General features: G+C 46.3%; 1 protein-coding gene across 9 annotated transcripts in view; it reads left to right on the top strand.

The window, feature by feature from the left end:
* ZMYM4 (zinc finger MYM-type containing 4) overlaps window positions 1–20,810 on the top strand; it is a 1,284,131-nt gene that overhangs the window by 351,309 nt on the left and 912,012 nt on the right. For all 9 annotated transcript variants that reach the window (XM_086956525.1, XM_086956522.1, XM_086956517.1 and 6 more), the window contains one exon: window positions 9,701–10,162. In XM_086956525.1, the coding sequence (XP_086812651.1) occupies window positions 9,709–10,162 (454 nt within the window). In that variant the 5' untranslated portion in view covers window positions 9,701–9,708. The remainder of the gene's footprint in view (window positions 1–9,700; window positions 10,163–20,810) is intronic.

The raw sequence follows: 20,810 nt of genomic DNA, 5'->3' as shown, positions 1-20,810 counted from the left end.
ACGCAGAGCGACAGCGGTGGAACGGAGGGGACGCCAGGGTGGCGGGTTGTTGGAGATAACGGGGGAAGGGGGCGCTGGGTTAGGCTGGTAGGTGGGGGGGGTTAGAGAGGGAGTAGAGGGGGTGCCGAGGCCGGGAGGAGGTGGGGGTGGTGGGAGGATGAATGGTGTGGTATGCTAAGTATGTGGAGGGTCCAGTAAAAACCGGGGTAGCGTGGGGTGCCGGTCGTAGAAGACTGTGTGCAATGCAGAGAAAAGGGGTGCTGGTCCAGAATTGGATCCCCAATCTGGTAGAGTTTGATGACTGTATAGTCGTGTAGTGCGGAGTATCCGGCGTGGAAGAGCCCAGAATTGTGGACCGCAAGGGAGAAGGAGTGAAATCTGTAAAAGGGGGGGGGGGCAGGAATGCCAAGAGGTGAAGGTATAAAAGGTAAAGGAAAAATTAAAAGCTAAAAAATTACTTACAGAAAATGTCTGGCGCAAAAACGGAGCCCCGTTATGGCCAGTGGATTAACCAGGGTAAGAGGAGTAGATTGGCGTGAGCTCGGTAGAGGAATCGGTAGTGTGAATACGAAGGAAGGAGAGAAGGCAGGGAGGTGATCAGAGGTGGGCGGGGAAAGGAGGGATCATCGGGTGAGAGCGGGGGCAATTTACGTGCGTTGGAGAAAGGCGCGTGGATGGAGCCCCGTCACGGCCAAGGTATAGACAGATGAGGGAACTGTCTGAGAGGCGGTCCGGTGGCTGGGTAGAACAATCCGCGAGCATTCAATCAGTCCTGCATGGGGAGGGGGGGGAGGCAATGAGGCGATTAGGAGCGTTCCTTGGACGGAGTGGTCACTTCAGGGCGGGGGAGGGGGGAGAGAAAGGGGGTGGAGAAAGGCCGGAAGGGAGTGGAACACATTTACATAGAACGGAGCCCCGTTCCGGCCGGGTGGTTGATTTAATATTAAAATGGCACATGAGAGCGCTCCAGTGGTGTCTCTGCAGGCAGTGGTATCAGCACAATGGAGATCTAAGGGAGTCAGTCAGGATCTCCAGAGAAGCTGCAGCGGATCTGTCTTGGTGGAGCGTGGAGGGCAATCTGTCTCAAGTAAAGCCCTTCTATCTTCCTCCATCGGTGACCACAGTGATAACGGATGCCTCTACCCTAGGGTGGGGTGCTCATCTGGGGATCTGGAGAGCAAGGGTCTATGGTCTCCAGAGGAAAGATTGCTTCTTATCAATCTTCTGGAATTGCGGGCGATACGTTTGGCTCTCAAGCCCTTTCTCCCTTCCTTCGCGGTCAGTCGGTTCAAGTCCTGACTGACAACACTGCTGCGATGTGGTACGTTAAGAAGCAGGGAGGAGTAGGGTTGTACCGTCTTTGCAGAGCGGCGTTGCGGCTCTGGTCCTGGGCTCAGGACCATCTGATTTGCTTGATGGCAAATCATCTGGCTGGGGTGCTGAACATGCATGCGGACAGTCTCAGTCGGCAGTTCTCCGCCGATCAGGAGTGAAGGCTTCATCCGGAGGTAGTTCAACATATCTTCCAGATGCCTGGAACTCCTCGGGTGGACCTGTTTGCCACTCTCGAACGCGCATTGCCCGTCATTCTCAGTCTCCAGTTTCCGAGGCAGGAAGCGTTGGGGGACGCGTTTCAGTTGAGTTGGACCTCGCAGCTCCTTTACGGGTTTCCTCCCATACCCTTAATTCCACTTGTCGCATCCTCCGCTCCCTCTCAGGGTAGTCGCCCTCTCGCAGTCGGAGGGGCAGGTTCTAAACCCCCACCTCCAGAACTTGCACCTTCATGTATGGAGATTGAACAGGGCAACCGAAATTCTTTCTCTCTCCTGCCTGACGTGGTGGATGTTATATTATCGGCCAGGCGACACTCCACCAAATGTATCTATTCCTACAGGTGGTCAAAATGTGTTAAATGGTGTGGAGAGAAGTCTATTGATCCCTTAAAAGCTCATCTTTCTTATGTGCTTTGTTTTTTGCTGCACTTAGCTTGTTCTATGGCTACTGTTAAAGGATATTTGTTGGCTTTATCAGCATTTCTTTGTTTGCCTGGTCAGCAGTCTCTTTTTAAATCTCCATTTGTTTTAAGAATTATTAAGGGGTTTACTAATATGTTCCGCTCACTCCCTTCATTATGCTCCAGTGGGATTTAAATCTAGTTTTAACTTTCTTAATGGGTTCTCCTTTTGAAACTACGCATACCTGTCCTTTGAGACTGCTGTCATTCAAAACAGTCTTCCTCGTGGCTATCACCTCGGCCAGGAGGGTGAGTGAACTTCAGGCTTTGAGTTCAAAGTCTTCGTTTCGGACTATTCATGCTGAAGGGTTGGTTCTCAGGACCAGGGCTGCTCTTATGCCTAAGGTGGTAACTCCCTTCCATCTAGGGCAGTCCATTACCCTCCCTACTTTCTATCCTCCCCCTCACACTTCCAAGGAGGAGGAGGAGGAGAGGCTTCACCGCTTTGATCCTAAGAGGGCGATTAATTTCTATCTGGATAGAACAAAGGACTTGCGACAGGACTATCAACTCTTTGTGGGCTATGTTGGATGCATGAAGGGCAAGGCGGTGCACAAGCGCACTTTATCCAGGTGGATCATCTTGTGCATCAAGATCTGCTACGCTCTGGCTGGTAAGGAGCCTCCCGAAGGCATTGGAGCTCATTCCACCAGGGCTAAATCATCTACTTCTGCCTTGTCCAGGGGTGTTCCTGCACTGGACATCTGTAAGGCTGCAACTTGGGCCTCCCTCCACACTTTCGCGAAGCATTACTGCTTAGATTCCGAGGTGAGGAGGGACGGCCATTTTTCGTGCTCTGTTTTCCAAGACTTTTTGGTATAGAAGGGTGGACACCCTCCATCGGGGTTGGACTGCTGTGGAATTCTATTCATAAGGTGAGGAATCCACAGGCACATGTATCCATCAGAAGAACAAGTTACTTACCTTTGGTAACGCTATTTCTGGTGGATACATTATCTGCCTGTGGATTCCTCACTGATCCACCCTCCTCCCCGTTGGCAACCATATTAACCAATACCTTTTTTAAGGTATAAAAGGGTGGTTTCATATTGTCATTTTGTATTGCCTCTGTTTGCCTTTGTGTAGGCTTATAGGAAATGTTTGCTTCTTTTGCTTTCCTATTTTACTTTACACTGTGTGTGTTTGTGTGAATACTATGTACTATGTATGCATTGTCTGGATGGCCGGTCCACCCGTTCGCCTCGGCGGCACAGAAAAAATGGGTGGAACTGACGTCATCACGCCAATGTGGTCCTCTGTTAGCTCCAGTGACGTTATGCAGAGCCTCGTGCGGAGCCAAGGCATTGTAACTTCCTCGTCGGCGTGGAGAGCTAGTAAAACGTTTTCACGGAATACTGGCGTAGGGGATATTCATAAGGTGAGCAATCCACAGGCCGATACTGTATCCACCATAAAAAGCGTGATCGGAGGTAAGTAACTTGTTCGTTGGGTTACATGAATATGCTGCATGGCTGCTTATAAAGAGAAGGGGAGTTGGAGGGAGCGCACCAGATCCACCATTGCTCTGGCTTCCAGTGACTGCAGCCCAGGGGTGGAGGTAACTAACCTCACGTAAGGTTTCCCTTTGAGAGAAGCCGGTGCTGGCTGGGGCAAGGAAGACCGAAAGGCCCCAAGATGTTTACTCACAACACTTCAAGATGTCTCCTGCAAAGGCCTTTCCACATCAAGTTTAAATACGCACCAAAAAACGATATTGCTGAAAAGTTCAATGCCCCGTGCAGGGCCTCTCTCCTGCTTCACAAACACAATGAGACAAATGACCTCAAATAACAGGCCTTTAACGGGACACTTCGTAGACCGGTCTGTGCAGTTGTAAAAGTTTTACATTTTATTTACAGTTTTGATGAACGTGGAACCCGCGAAGAATGCCAGTGGCTTCCCTCTTGCTAAAATATTGAGGCCCTTATCCTACAACTAAAAAAAGTTGCCACTTTAATTTCCAAGCGAGTCTATTGTGCTCATCACCTTTAATTGTTTTTCCCCTAAATACTAGTATGCCAACAGAATCTGGTGGGTTGTTTAGGAGGACAGATCTGCATGGACCTATTGGCTATGCCAATGCTTGTTGTGAATTGGTATACATCTGTTTACTAGTTTTTGAGCAATTTGGGCTCAAAAACGTATTTCATACCGCTGAGGATCTGCTGAGCCGACAGATCTCGAGACACGATCTGTTTGGCTTTCACCATAGCAACAATGTGGCAGTGGCCAGTTTAGGACTAGATACTCCTGAATCTCTTGTGATTATTTTTATAATTGAATTTTGTGCACTGGAAAAATGTAAACATAGAGACTGACGTATTTTTTTTTTTTTTTTTTTTTTTTTTAGAAAAACCATATCGGAGTAAACATTTTTCAGCCCCCAAAATGCAATCATAAAAACTGTTAAAAGAAAGATTAGGACAGATTTTATGTCTTATATTGAAACTTATAATTTTTATAATCACTTTTATTAAAAATTCTGTTGTGTGAATTACTGAAATAAACATTTGATTTAAAATATTGGTGATTTGTGGAGAAAGATCTGCTTTTAAAATATATTGATATGCTCATCCCTTGATAAACCCAATACACCCACTTTTATATTTTGGTTTGTTGAGTCTGGGACAATAAGTCTGCCTGAGTGTATTCAGGCAATGCGAGACAAAGGGCACCCTGCGCATGCAAGAAGGTTGTGCACTGCGGGAGATAGGGTGATTTCAAGTGGTTTTGGCGCATGGCCAGCCCCGCAGTGCTGAGGACTGCTGGCAGTGGGGAGTTTGGCGCTTCCGGGGGGATTGGTGCTCGAAGGGCCTGCGTACAACCCCATGCCACTAACTGCAGAAGGCCATGGGTGCCAGGGTGCTGATGCCCACGAGGGGTTGGTGTCACGCATGGTATTAAAAAAAAAAAGCTACAAATTCACTGTAAGAACTAAAGTTAAAGTAGTGAGGGTCTGGTAATATCTTTCCAGAAAAAAAGCAGTAGAAACTCGCTGAAAAAATAGATAGTAAAAGGGACTTTATAGTTTGGTATGGTAATATCGTACTTTACATTGAAATAAAAAATAAAAAAAATTCACTAACGAAACAATGGTTCGAGATGTTTTAGTTGGTTGAAAATATCTGTGAAAACGTACCATTATAAACTAACTCACTTAAATTAACCTGCTATTGTCATCTCAAGTAACTGTATCTTGTGCCCTTAAGTAACTAAAACTCGCACCCCTTCATGTTTTACTAATTATCCCACATATTACATCTCTCATGACATGATCTCTAGGACATTATTGATAATGACTGCAACATCTGCAATGACACCATTGAAGTCCAGACTGCACATTTGTGGGACTCTTTATGGCCCCCTCAAATTGGATATTTGTTGTTCGGCTCAATGTTGCCCATAGCCATGGCCTTGAGCAACAGCAAGCCTAACAAATAAGCCTAATAAGCAGATCTCCATTACTAGGGAGGCGCTGAAAGCAGAATTATGATAAAACATACAACCCAGATCTTCCAACTGCAAATATGTTCATATATATTTCTAGAGAACCCATGTGCTATTCTATAAATTTCTTTATTTGTTCCTTGATCAGTTGAGATTTCTTGATGGGCCAGAATGAGTGCACATTGTTTCTTTGCCCTTTATTTTTTTGGACCAGGATCCTCCATTCTAGTAGTTCATCTTGCTTGTTATGTATGATGCGTGTACTTATACTCGAATAATTGATTGTCATCACTTGGCATTATGTGTAATTTATTCCTTCCCTGTAGGACATAATCTGTTTACTACTGAGGCTGCTTCTTTGATTTCCACAAACCTGGCCTTTTCTCATTGTTTAAGGCATCTTACTGACCACCTTAAAAGTTTTCTGAAATCCCTATCTGGTTTGCAACCCTTTGTTAATCGCTTACTGATTCTTGGTGGCATCAATGGTTTTTGCTTTAAATCTGCTTCCCTATGGTGGCTGTGCTTGAAAGTGAATTTAGAAGCTGGACAATACTTTTGTAATTAGTAACTGTTCTTGGGCTGTGAGTTCTATTGGACTTGTCTGCTGCTCAGCTTTGTTCCCGATGGTTCCCATAATTAATTGTGGTGTAGCTTTAGTAATCTCTGGGTTGTCCATTTGAGTTGGATACCACCATGAATTCTCTCTTGCTTGGTGCTGGTTTTTTTTAAATTAGTTTATCGCTTTTAATGAATGGCAATGCAAACGAGCATTGTCAAAGCCAATAGGTCTTGCCCATTTTACATTTATTGGCTTTGCTAATTTTCTTTTGCAGCTATGTTGTAAATGGCTGAAAGTAATATAAACATGCATTTGCAATGCAATAGGTTACGCATTAGTGAAATTTAGAGCTATTGGCTTAGCAAATTTCTTAATCTTTTTTTTCTCTAAAAATATCCTAGCAGTACCATTTCTACACAAGTCAATAAATAGAAAAAAAAAGTTGTGCAGCTGCCCTTTAATTTTTTTTTTTAACTTTTGTAGCGATCGCGGCATGCCACATTTTAGCTTATGATGTTGAAAAATAAAAGCGCAGCATGCCTCAATTGCTACAAAAGTAAATCATTGGCAAAGAAATGCGGCGTCCGCCTCCCTTTCTTTTTCTATTTGTGACTTTTGTAGCAATCGTGGCTCGCTGCACTTAAGCTTCAGATGTAATCTAGACAGCATGTCATGCCTGCTTAACCAACACATTAATTAACTAAATAGTGCTCACTAACTGTTAAACCTAGAGAGTAAGGACACATGTAAGAGAGTCTGCCCTCATAGGTGGTAACAGAAGAGCGGCAGATACTAAGGAGGGATGACTAAGCCTATATATGAATCAAACGCCCTCGTTTACAAAAGACAGTAAAGGGAACCAATTGAAAAGTTTAGTGAAAAATGGGCGGAGCTTAAAGTCCATACCTTAATGCAACAGGTCTCGAAGAGTCAGCGCAAGCGCTGCCTAGGCAGGACTTGTAAAACTCTGACACAGACAACATTGTCAGTGTTATAGCGATTTCTTTTTCCCCAGTTATACTGCGCTGAAGCTCGGCATGTTGTATAATATGACTAAAAAACATTGACAAAGCCAATAGATCTTGCATAGGTGAGACTTATTGGCTTTGGAAATGCTTAGTATGGAATGCCATATGGTAAGTTATAAGTATTTAAATAGTGTTTACAACGGCTGAAGTGCTATTGTATAGAATGGGGAATGCCATTGCCAGGGTGTTAGTGTGTCCAGATTAAGAACCATTTTAGGACCACACAAAAACAATGAGAATGTGCCATGTAAATGTGATGAATGTGACCTTAGTTGTAGGTGGACAGGGAAGTCCAATAGGTTACAGCTTTTATTGCAGTGATGCTCTAGGCTATGAGTTACTTTGGGTACAATGGTACTAAATAACCAAAACAACACTCCTGACTGCTTGTTTAATGGTAAAACATATCAAGAATTGGTGTTCAGTGGGTTTCCTAGGCCTTTTGGCCCCTGTACCACTGCACCTGTAGCACCATTCAAATCATAACCTCCGTGCTTGCATGGTGCACTTTTGACTGCTTGTTTATTAGTGAAATATAGCAATAATCTCTGTTCAGTGGGTTTCCTAGACCCTTTGACCCCTGTGCCACTAACTGCACCACCATTCCAATCCTGACCCTAGTGCCTGTAAGGTAATTGCACTTGTGACTGCTTGTTTAGTATTAACATATAGCAATAATCGATGTTAAGTGGGTTTTCTAGAGCTTCTGGCCCCGGTGCCACTGCTGTACCTTTCAAATCATGACCCTAGAGCCTATAAAGTAGTTGCACTTGTGACTTCTTATTTAGTAGTAAAATATCACCATAACCCGTTCTCAGTGGGTTATCTAAATCCTTTTGGCCCCTGCACCTGCTGGACCATTGAAATCATGTCCCTAGTGCCTGCAAGGACAAATGAGGAAATCGTTTATTTCTGGTAATATAAGTGTTCTGAGAAAGGCACATTTGCAGAAAGAATGCATAATTATGTACCTAGATATAAACACACAAGCTTTCATAAAATCTGCCTTTAAGCTTAACCAAGTCTTCAAAAAAGTTGCCACAGATGTCATAGAAAAGCATACGCTTTATACATAGAAGTGAAAACCAAGCACTGATAAATTGTGTTACAATGGGACTGGCTCTTTCCTGTGAAAGTTTCTTACCCTGTGCTTGACACTGAATGGGTCATAAACCGTGTAAATGTCCCAAGAATACCATATGTTGGGTTGAGACTGAAATGCATTTTCGTACTTTTTTCCTAAAAAGGCTGTTTCCCATATTTAATGGACTTGCCACAGCAGAGGAATTTTTCAAAAAACAAAATGTTTTGTGCAGCTGAAGAACAAGATGGCTTATGAGATGGCCATGCTTATTTTTTTTTTTTAAATAAAGGCAGAGGCAGGCTCCATGGAGAAAGTACGCTGCATTCGTCTTTAATATAAACGCTCGCATTGGAGTCAGTGAAAAGCAAATTTAACACCGGACTCCCACGAAAACTCAACTTGATTTTTGACCTCTCTCTTGCAAATGTGACGAGATAAGAACAACATGTAAGACCTCTTAATTACAGAAAACGAGTTTGAGGATGAATACTGTTAACATGGCTTTAGTATTGGGGGGGGGTGGGGGGTGGGGGGGGCACACAAGCGACACAGCCTGAAGCAAATAAAGCCAGCTAATGGAAAGGCAGAAAACATGAGTTACATACCATAAAGCCAATAGCAATCCACGGACGCAATGCATTCCCAGGTTAACTTTCTGTAAGTCCCCAGGTTGTCTTGTTCAAAGCCAGAACGCTGTCCTGTCTGGTAGGCAGGGACTTAAAACAAGTAAATGTTGTAGATTGTGGCCCAGAAGAGCCTGATCAAATGCTTGTGGACATATTGGGTAATATTTCTTCATTTCACTCTCAGGTGTGTTTTCTGCCACTAAAACCTGAGCGATAAAACATTTGCAGGCCGGCTTCAGCTTGTGAGAGATTGCTTGAGAGTACCAGTATCATACAGCGTCAGCCGTTTGTAGAAGGTCAAAAACCTGTGGACCCTTGTAGAAAATGTTGGCTTTGTAGGTGTTCCATGTTTGTAATCCAGTCCCTTCCCATTTCCATATGTAAAAATATATAGCACCTATTATGTTTCATTTTGATTTGGTATATTTGGTGCAGGCGTGTGCTGTGCATTAATACTTTTTACTTTCCATCTTCAATAAGCCCAAATTAAGTATTTCTATTTTGCTGTTGCCATTACTGAAAATATTCAGCATAACATTTCAGAAAGGCCTCTTATTTTCAATGTAATTCCAGCTCTGAATATTCTGTCTTGCTAAATCACACCTCACTCTGCTGCTGCTTAGAATTGATTTTTAAACCAGCACTTGTTTCCCTTCCCATATTTTTCTCTTCACCCCTTCTTTTTCTTCTTTCCATAGTCGGTTTAATAGAGGGCTCCAGGCAGTCTCTAGAAAACATCCTTTTCTTCTGATTTATTATTTCTCATAATTGCCAGTGGTCGTTAGACATTGATTCGCCATTCCTTATAGTCTGGTGCCATGTCTTTCCCCCTCTTGTTTTGATGCTCCTGAATGTTGTTTGTTTTTCTTTTTGAAGAAAACAAATTCCCCATCCCCCCAAAAACGATTGCGCTAATAAATGTGTGTCTTAACTTTTCAGGTGGTGTTATGGATGTGGAAACTCATTGCTTAACATCGCGCATTAGCGGATTACCATATGTACTACAAAATAGAAACAGACCTGGCAGTTACTTTATGAACTCTGGAAATCCTGCAAGAAATCCGCTGGTTGGAGCTGAAAACGAGGAAACCCAGGTTCCATATATTTCCTCACATCATGATGACTGTAACTTGTACGAGGAGGCATTAGTTGATGCAGATGACACAGATGGAAAGAGAGGTTTCTTCTTGAAGAGTTTAAGGCACCCAGTGGTACCGCTGCACCTGGGCCAGGACAGTGCTATAAACCCCCTTTTGGCAGATTTGACTTTTGCAAGGGACGGCAGCAAGCAGGAGTTTATTCACCCTGAGACAAACCGAGCAGTTGAATTAAGTTTGCATTTGGAACCCAGCCTAAGTCATTTGGATGCTAGATTGAAAGCCAACTTTGGTGACGGGCAAGGTGAGTTAAAAATTAATATTAACAGAATTTATATATTTCCCTGTGAAATAAAAAAAAATGTACAGTTTCCATCAGCATATTTCCCCCAAAAATTTTTTGCGTCGGCTACAGCAGTACTAAAGCAGAATCCCATTCAGCTAGCTAATCCCAATCGCTCTTATGCGAGTCTAGACGCGTTTTCTTTTTAAATTCTTCCTGTGTGGAAGCGCCAGATACTATTAATGTGTTTCTGATTGATGTAAAGATAGTCTCCGAGGCCACGTTGATGGTAGTGTGCACACACCACCAGATTTGTAATTTCTGCATTCCCTTTTGTCAAGTGATTTGTATGTTATGCTCATGTTTCATTTGCTGCAGCAATTGTGAGCAGTATTAAATGCTACAGAAAAAGAAATGCATACATTTGTTCTCAGTAAGATTTTATCTTAAACAAAGGAATAATCTGCAGTGTGATTTTTTTTTTTCCAGTAATGAGTCTTTATGAAATGATACAACGTGATATCTTTTATGTTTTTTCCTGATTTTTTTTTTTTTTAAACTGAAGTTACTGGAGAGCAAGGGTCTCCGACCTTTTCTAGAATAAGAGCTACTTGGGTCTAACGAAAAATACTCCGACCAACTAACATTAATAGAAGTAGTGCCCACTTCAGACGATGACATTTGTGACCACCATTTGTTAGATTAACAGTAGTAATCTCCCCAGTGCATCAGGCTGGGTTGCCGTGCAGTAAGGTAAATGAGTGTTAATCGTGAATGCCCTCTACATCAATGATGCATAAAAGACTCAGTAGTATTGTCTCTGACATCTAGGTATTGCCATTACTAAAACGTTACCCCAATGCCACATGAATTGTCGCAACAAAATTTGCTTAAATAGATTTTTGGAAATTCAGACTGTATTCTCCAAACATCAGCTTATGAGTTATGAAAATACCCACATTTTTGTCTCAATTACACTATCGTTTTTGTTATATGTATTTAATCAAGCAAATCTTCTAAATTTTGTTGGCTGGGTTGCACATGGTAAGGTACGTACGGGCAGATGGAGAGTTACCAGTAGCTTATGAGCTTATTGTGGGAGAAGGCTGGTGCCTAACAATGTTGTTTCAGTCAGAATCCATATATGCTGAGATGTTATTGTTATTCTAAGCACATCAGTCATGTTAGTTTTTTGTAGTGTGTCTTTGCATAATGCTGTACAAGTATCTGTAGCCATAGTTTAAATTGGTAAAGTCCTTACCACATTGCGATTGTATGACCTTTTAAGCTGTGATGAAATTAGACCATGCATAGATGGAATTTGATGCATTATACCCATCATTGGTTTTATGGTTCTGTAAATCCTTCTTTTTTAGGGGGGACAAGCATTCACTTCAGGATGATCTGATATTTGTAGACCACATTAGCTGTCATGCCTACTTCCTCCAGGCTACCTAGTTTTCGTTTTGTATATCACCATATTTAATCCTTAATAGATGCTTTTTTAGGTCTCGGCTAGCGTAGGCTGCGCATGAGCAGTCTCGCTAGCGAGATCTTATGCCTTCTAGTAGGGAGGTAAACGAGCTAGCTCTTCTCCATTGGCTGGCTTCCTAAACGGCGGCCAGCCATTGGAGATGAGCTGTATCCATCACTTTAAGCCCCGTCTGTTTTGGATTGAGGGGCGTGTTTTTTCCTGTTTTTTCTTCTTGTGATGTCATCAGGAAAAAACACGCCGCCTTGTCAGTGGGGGCTGCCCGACCGACCCGCCTCGGCCAGGAGTCTCTTCTCCATGGCGGAAACTTCCACGGATATGGAGCCTGTGTGACCTCCACTAAAGATCATTGAACCCTAGTGTTGTCCGTGACCATGTTTGAGTGCCCTGACAACAACTGTGTGTGGCTCTGTGTGTGTGGCTCTGTGTGTGTGTGTGTGGCTCTGTGTGTGTGTGGCTCTGTGTGTGTGTTGCTCTGTGTGTGTGTGTGTGTGGCTCTGTGTGTGGCTCTGTGTGTGGCTCTGTGTGTGTGTGTGTGTGGCTCTGTGTGTGTGTGTGGCTCTGTGTGTGTGTGGCTCTGTGTGTGTGTGTGTGTGTGTGTGTGTGTGTGGATCTGTGTGTGTGTGTGTGTGGCTCTCTGTGTGTGTGGCTCTCTGTGTGTGTGGCTCTCTGTGTGTGTGGCTCTCTGTGTGTGTGGCTCTCTGTGTGTGTGGCTCTCTGTGTGTGTGGCTCTCTGTGTGTGTGGCTCTGTGTGTGTGTGTGTGTGTGTGTGTGTGTGTGTGTGTGGCTCTGTGTGTGTGTGTGTGGGTGGGTGTGGCTCTGGCTGTCTGTGTGTGGCTTTTTGTAGGTGGCTCTATGTGAATGACTGTGTGGGTGCCTCTGTATGTGTGGCTCTGTCTGTGGGTGCAAATGCAATAGGTCTCGAATTTGCGAGCGATTAAGCTATTGGCATTGTAAATGACAATGCCATTTATTTATGTTTTTAATTTCAAAGGTTTTTATTGGAAATTTCAGGGTTTTATAGCATATAAATCAGAAGTTATGTACATATAACCATTACATGTAACTATACATCATTCAAATCAAGAGCATATGACGTGAATTCAGCAGAGAAAGGCATTATGTCCCTTGATGGTGTTCATGTCGTTCAGGGCGATCTCGAGGGTAATGTGACAGTCAAATATGAAGCCTTTCTAGGCTGGGCTCCTGAAAGCATAGAGATCAAAAGGGAGTGGAAAGGATGGAAGTAGATAGGAGGAAGAAGAAGATACTAGAAAAGAGAGAGTATAGGATAGAGGTAAGAGGTATGTGGTATGTGGTAAGATGTAAGATGTTAGATGGGACACCACGATGCGGCATAGATTATGGGTAACGATCTATTAAAGCTATGGTAAAGTATGATCGGCACTCGGAAGCTTTGGGAAAATATGAGGAGCGTGATGATTCACAGAGGTTTATGGGTTTTAAAGTAGATATCCAGTGAGGTCCAAAGTTTCCTTTGTGAGGGTCTCCCTGGTGTGTTTTGTAGAGTGATGTTATCTGCTCCTCGGAACTTAATCACCCAGTTTAGCCAGCAGGCATAACTTGCCTTTTTGGTGTCTTTCCAATTGTTTAGGACGACCTTCACAGCTGCCGTGAGGAGGAGGGCCCTGTCTATTTCTAAGATTTGGGTTTCCCTCGTAAAGCCGAAAACAAGATAGGGAAGTTCTTTGGCAGGTGTGATATTAAATACTTTGTGAATGAAGTCAAATACCCTATCCCAAAATGTGGAGACGCAGTCGCATTGGAGGATGAGGTGGTCCAGATCACCTTCTGCATGCCTGCAGTTCCAGGAAAATGTGTCAGGGCTGAGTTTGTGTGCGTATAGGCGGGCCGGGGTCCAGAAGACTTTATGCATGAGCAAGAATTTGGCTTGTGATAATGTAGGGCTTATTTTATGGCTCGAGCAAGATCTCCATGCCGTGGACCACTCCAGCTCTGAGATGGAGAAAGAGGCGATTGACGACCAGAACTGCGTTGTTTTGGTATTTAATGCGGATGACTGCGGGCTCAGTAATTTGTATAGCCTCGAGACCTGGTGACCAATTTTATTTAGGGAGGAGAGGAGTGATGGAAGAGCCTGTTGTTTGGATGTCAATCCCGCTTTTGTAAGGGCTGTTTTAACGTTAAGGAAAATGTAGAAGTCGGAATTCTCGATCCCAAAGTTCGATTGGATTTTTGTAAAGGGCAGAGGGTAGCCATTATCGTAGAATTGGTGGGGGAAGATAATTCCCTTCTTAATCTAGGCTGGGTTGAATAGTGGTTTACCTTTGTAGGTGATTGAGGGATTTTTCCAAATCGCTTCCCATCTAGATTTTCTTATTGATGAGTCTAGTAGTTTATCTATTCTGAGTAAAGCTATTTTGGTGTTGGTAATATGGATTTAGAACATGGGAGCTGATTCGCTTTCATAGATAAGATCTAGATGGGAGGAATGCCTTCCAGGAGCGCTTTTTCGATGTCTAGCCACACCGGTGAATAGTCCACTGGAGGGGGACAGCCAATAGGATCCTTGTTTCGCTAAAAAGGATATTTGATATCTCTTAAAGTCTGGAAGATTGACTCCGCCAATGGATTTATCTAATCTCAGTTTATGCAGGCTGATACATGCTTTTTTTCCTTTCCAGATGAAAGTGTTAATAATTTTATCTAATCTATTATGGAACTCTTGAGACAACATCAAGGGGAGCATGGTGATTAGGTAATTTACTAGCGGTGTAATAATCATCTTGATGGTCTCTAGCCTGCCCCACCAAGTAATGAAGCGGGGTGAGCAGCCGTCTAGGTGAGATTTTATATTTTCGAGAGTGAGTTTTTAATTATGCTGTAGGGTCTCTATAATGGAGCTTCCAAATTCTATACCTAGATATTTGATGTAATTGTTTTGCCAGACTAAGCCTGATGTGCCTAGAGATTCCTTATTAGTGAATATGTTGAGGGGTTTCACTTCAGATTTATCACGATTCAGTTTGTAGCCTGAATGTTTAGAGTAGGATTCTATAGAGTTCATCAGTGCGGCTATAGAGGTACCAAGATTCTTAGTGACTATCAGAATATCGTCTGCGTAAGAAGCAATTTTTACACTTTTATCGCCAAAGGTGATGCCACTAATATCTAGGCTCTGTTGTATGTCGCGGAGGAGAGGTTCCAACGCCAGAAGGAATAGTGCAGGAGATAAGGGGCAACCCTGTCTAGTTCCTTGTTCAAGAAGGAATGGCTCAGATAGCGAACTGTTAATGGCAATCCTAGCCGAAGGGGAGGCGTATAATGACATAACCATATCAATAAAAGCATCACCCAAGTTGAATATGTGCATGCATTGACGGAGAAAGGGCCACGACACCCTATCAAACGCCTTCTCCGCGTCCAGGGTGATTGCTACTGCGGGAGCATTTGAAATTTTTGACTTCTCCAGCACATGACATAGGAGTCTCGTATTGTCGTTAGAAAGGCGGTGTTTCAGGAATCCCACCTGTGAGTTATTTATTAAGGACGGTAAAACTGCGTTTAGTCTGGATGCTAGAGCCTTTGCGTAAATCTTGCAGTCCAAATTTATGAGGAATATTGGCCTATAATTCTTACGAAGTAGAGGGTCCTTCCCATCTTTAGGTATCACGATTATTGTCGCTTCACTCATCGTGGGGGTGATTCTGTTTGATAATGAGAAGGATTGGAACAATTTGAGGAGTCGTGGGTTAAGTTGTTCCTCAAAGGTCTTATAAAAGTTGGCCGTGAAGCCGTCAGGCCCCGGAGCTTTGTTGTTCTTCAGTGTTTTAATGCCGATAGAAATTTCTGTTATAGTCAGTGGGGCCCCTAGTTTGGCTTTGTCAGGATCGGATAAACGTGGGAGATGAATTGAGTTTAGATATTTATTACATTCTTCAATGTTGAAGTGGTTATTATTCTTATACAGATCCTCGTAAAAGGACTGGAATGTGTGGAGATTGTCTTTCGGTTTGGTTCTGGTGGTATTGGACTTGTCCCTAATAGATGTTATATGGAATTGCTTCCTTTTGTGTTTAAGATAGGAAGCAAGGAGTTTCCCTGCTTTGTTACCTTCACATAGCTTTAAGGCCTCGAGTTTATTAATCCAAACTCCTGCCCTTTTACGAAGAATGGCATATTTATATTTCAAGTTAGTCAAGCGGTCGATGGTAGCTTTATTGTTCAGATCAGGGGAGTGTTGCATCTCTAGCTGCTTGATTGTTTTCTCTAACGAGTCCAGTTCGGAATTTATTTCTTTATCCATTCAAGCCCTGATGCCTATCAGCTTACCTCTTAATGTGGCCTTAAATGCGTCCCATAGTAAGGCGGGATCTGTTTCTGGCTGGGAGTTTATTTGGAAATATTCCTGTATGCATTGTTCTATGCTTTTCTTGTTCTCGGGTACTGACAATATCTCATCGTTGAAGCGCCAACGCCTGGGGGGGATGAGTGAATGTGAGCCTGCCAATTTCATATGAATGCCTGCATGGTCGGACACCAATATGGGGGCTATATCTGTTTTGTCGATGAGGTGTGTATGGGAGTCGGATATCAATAGATAATCTATTCTTGAATAGGAATTGTGAGGAGGGGAATAGAAAGTATAGTCACGACCATCTGGGTGTTGGAGGCGCTACGAGTCATGTAGGTGGAATTTAGCACACATTCGTTTCAATGCCTCATGTGCGCGTGTGGGGTGGTATGTGTTCCTGGATTGCCTGTCTAGCAAGGGATCTAGTGGTAGGTTAAGATCCCCCCCAACCACTAGGAGCTCATCTTGCGGAATATTTTCAAGTTCTTTCGATACGTATTCCTATACTTCAGGGAGGTCTGTATTAGGGCCATAAATATTTGCCACATAAATATGGTCCTCGTCTCTTTGTAGTTGTGCAATACTTAGTCTACCCTCGGAGTCTACTGAATGGGATACCAGGGCTAAGTTTGATTTTTTAGCAACCAGGGTGATCACCCCTCTTTTCTTTTGAGTCGCAGGGGAGCAAAGTGTCAGTGAGATCCAGTTTTGTTTAAGATTATCAGCATCAATCTGGGATAATTTGGTTTCGTGCATGAGAATTATATCCCCTTTAGTTTTGGCCAAGTAATCTAACATTTATTTGCGCTTCACTGGGTGATTAAGCCCTTTAACGTTTAGCGAAACAATATGTAGAGAAGTTGCTAAATTCTTATCTGGAGCCATGGATATAGGTTCGGAATAATGTGGTGATGGGTCGCCACGTGATTTGGGTGAACGTGGTCTTTGGTGTAACGTGCATTTCCGCACACATAAGTAGTCTGTATTTTATAGATACCTCAATAGACAGCGCTGCAAGTAGAGGAAGGACCTGGTATGTGTGGCTCACATCGTGGTGGTAGAGAGTAGATAGTAAGTAAGAGGTAGCTATGAAGGTGTGAGAGGAGAAAGAAAAGAAAGGAAGACGAGTAAAGAATAAGTAAAGTGTAGTACATAGCAGAGACATTCCTGAAACATCAGTCTTTACAACCCCCAAAATGAGTAAGCCCCCTTTCCATCCCCCCCCCCCCCCTCATCGGTATTCCCCCCCCCCCTCTATCCCCCCTCCTCCCACTATCCCCCCTCCCCTAATGTCATGAGCAATGCCAGTAGCTCTAACTTTAACGATGCCGAGACCATTGCATTGTAAATGCTTGTTCATTGTGAAAATGTGGTGTGTTCACGATAAGTTTTGATCCGTTTCCTGTTGTGGGCACTAGGCTTACCCACAAAAGTGAGGTACTATTTGTATCAGGAGAATCTGAAAGAGACACGTTATTGATAGATTCCTTACCTTAGAATATCCCCAGGCGTTAGACTGGATCCCGAAAATTTTGCGTAGCAATACCCCTGCGCGCCGGCAGGCGTCGTCCGCGGCTCCGCGTCCGGCGTCGTTCGCGCCGGAATGACGTCGTCGGAGTACTTTGACGCCGCCCATGCGCGCTGACGTCGGTTCTTCTTTTTTCCGCGCCAACTAGCGCAGATCCGGAGAAGCTCTAACCCTTAGTCTTTTTTGACTAAACTTTTTAATCATTTCCTACGGTGCCAGTACGGATGCCCGGGTTTAAACCCTGTTCCAGGTGCCAACGACTGATGTCGGTTACCGACTCCCATCGCCGTTGCCTCAAGTGTTTAGGCCTCGAACACGACGACCGCACCTGCTCCGACTGCCGGGCCCTGACGTCTAAGGCTAAGCGAGAGCGGTCTCGCAATCGACTAGAGCTCCAGCAGTCGACCCCGCGCCGCTCCAGGTCCCGGTCCCACGGGAGGTCGAGGGACAGGTCGCGGGGTCGGAGCCCTCGCAGCTCCGGGAGTGGACATCAGTCGTCGGGATCCAAGTCCTCAGGTAAGAGGGCATAAGAGGTCGGAGAGGCATCATCGTTCCTCCGACCCACCCCGACGCTCCCACAATGCGGCCGGGGGTTCGGGTGACACCACCCGCGCGGCTCCTCCGGAGTCGCTGCCGTCGCCGTCTGCCATCGTCGTCTGCCCCACACCTTCGAGTCCCTGGGCAAGACGCGACGCCTGGGGAGGTCGAGCGGTACCTCATGGCCAAGGGGTCCCTCCCTCCTCAGCCGGATCCCGTGGCGCCTTCGGGCCCAACGGCCCCGGCTGGATGGCCTAGCGTGTCAGGCGCTTCAGCTCCGACGCCGTCGGGTACTTCGGCGCCACCAGCGACTACGGTCCCAGCGCCGCAGACCCTCTGGATCCGCTTCCGGACCCGGGTCGTCACCGGTCGACCTCACGACCTAGTCGACGCCCCCCTACGGGTGTCACCCCCGGTGCCTGCTATGGGCGCTGTCCCCAATCCTACCCCCGGTCCGGTTCTGGCACCGGAGCGGCGCCGATGGGCGCCACTACTGACGGCTTTTGAAGATTTCTATTTCCATGAACAGGACCCATCTGTTGAACCTGTGCTACAGGAGATGGGATACGAGGGTGATTGGGAGGTGACTGAGGACCCTCTGGCACGGGAGTGCCAGTCACCACAGGACTGGACATATGAGCTTGGGGAGGCCAGTGGCATTGACACTTCGCCAGACAATGGATTTGTCTCCCCTCCCACAGTGGCTACTGAGGAGGGAGCAGCTTACGGTGTAGTGTTGACACGGTCAGCCAAGGCCCTACACCTTGAACTCCCTGTCGCGGCCGTGAGGACTTGCCTCCTCACAGAGGTCCTTAAACCGCAGGCAAGCTCCAGTGAGCCTCTGCTGCTGTTTAATGAGGCCTTGTGTGACGTTCTTGTGGGCACTTGGTCCAAGCCCGCCACAGGTCCGCCTGTGGATAGGAACGTGGCCAGACGCTACCGCCCGGCCCCGGGCGACCCTTGCTTTTTGTACACCCACCCTACCCCCGAAAGCCTGGTCATCCAGGCCTCAACTTCCTGGACAGCATTCCCGACGGCTCCGCCCGTTCGGGAATCCACGAGGTACGAACAGTTGGGGAAGGTGTTCTCGTCCCTCACTTTGGGACTGCGGTCAGTTAATACCGCATGCCTCTTGGGACGCGGTCACGGACGTGCTGCCACGGTGTCCGGAGGAGGTCCGGGCGAAACTCGCCCAAACCCTTGCAGAGGGTCGAGATGCAGCATGGTATTCCATCCGGTGTGGGCTGGATACCACGGACTCACTGGACAGGGCGATGGCAACGACAGTGGCAGTTCGACGCCACGCCTGGTTGAGGTCCGCCAACTTTTCGGCTGATGTCCAGGCCCCTCTGCTGGACATGCCGTTTGATGGCCGTCGCCTCTTTGGCGACAAGGCAGACGGTGAGCGATTTAAGGACTCCAGGGCTACGGCCAAGTCCTTGGGCCTCTCGGCCCCTCGCCAGCAAACGGGTGCCTTTCGCTCCTTTCAAGGTCAAGGAAGGGGCGCCCCCACACGTGCTGTCAGCCACGCGCCACAGAATGTTCAACAGCGCGGTGGCCGCCGTGGAAACCGCCGTGGCGGCGGTCGGGACACCGGTGCGGCCAATCCACACCTTCCCCCGCAGTACCTGCCTTAAAACCCTCCTAGTCCATATTTTCAGGCCCATGTGACGCCAGTGGGGGGCAGGGTTCGCCATCACCTCTTCCACTGGCGCATCGTCACGTCGGACAGGTGGGTGCTGCAAATCGTCCAAAGGGGCTACTCCCTCCCCTATGAGGCGACCCCTCCAGCCATGCCACCGGGGATCACTTGCAACTTCTGCAAGAGGAAGTCACGGCCCTCTTGGCCAAGAAGGCCATCCAGCACATTCCTGGGTCAGAAGTAGGGTGTGGTTGTTACTCCCACTACTTTTTGGTACCCAAGAAGGGCAAAGGGGGCCTACGCCCGATCTTGGACCTACGAAACGTCAACGGCTTCCTCCGGAAGGAGAAGTTCAAGATGCTGACTCTGGCTCAGGTCTTAGCTGCCCTGGACCAGGAGACTGGATGGTAGCGTTGGACTTGCAGGACGCCTATTTTCACATCCTCGTCCTGCCAGCCCACCGGCGCTACCTCAGGTTCACGGTAGGCCACCGGCACTTTACCGTGCTCCCCTTCGGCCTTACCAGCGCCCCATGGGTGTTCACCAAAGTGATGGCGGTGGTCGCAGCCCATCTGCGCAGGTTAGGGGTTTCAGTCTTCCCCTACCTCGACGACTGGTTGTTAAAGGCGGGCTCGCCCCAGACAGTCGTCAGCCACCTCCAGACTACGGCGATCTCCTGCATCTGCCGGGGTTCTCCATCAACGTGCCGAAGTCACACCTGTGTCCCTCTCAGAAGCTCCTCTTCATCGGAGCGGTTCTGGACTCAGCGCAGTTTCGGGTTTATCCACCCGAACAGCGGGTTCGGGATATTCAGGCTCTGATTCCGATCTTTCAGCCTTTATCCTGGTTCTCGGTCAGGTTGACGCTGCGGCTTCTGGGGCTGATGGCCTCCTGCATCCTCCTGGTGCATCACGCCGGGTGGCGGATGCGGGCTCTGCAGTGGGACCTGAAGTTTCAGTGGGCCCAGCATCAAGGCAACTTGTCCGACCATGTCCTGATCTCGGAGGGCACTGCAACACAGCTGCAGTGGTGGCTCACGGACCGCGAATGGGTCAGTGTCCGATCCCTCCCCCTACCCGGAGCATGTAGTTGTGACGGACGCGTCCCTCCAGGGCTGGGGCGGCCACATGGGAG

This window comes from Lissotriton vulgaris, chromosome 2_1, assembly GCF_964263255.1.
Source record: "Lissotriton vulgaris chromosome 2_1, aLisVul1.2, whole genome shotgun sequence".
NCBI lineage: Eukaryota > Metazoa > Chordata > Amphibia > Caudata > Salamandridae > Lissotriton > Lissotriton vulgaris.
This window is presented reverse-complemented; position numbering and strand designations above follow the sequence as displayed.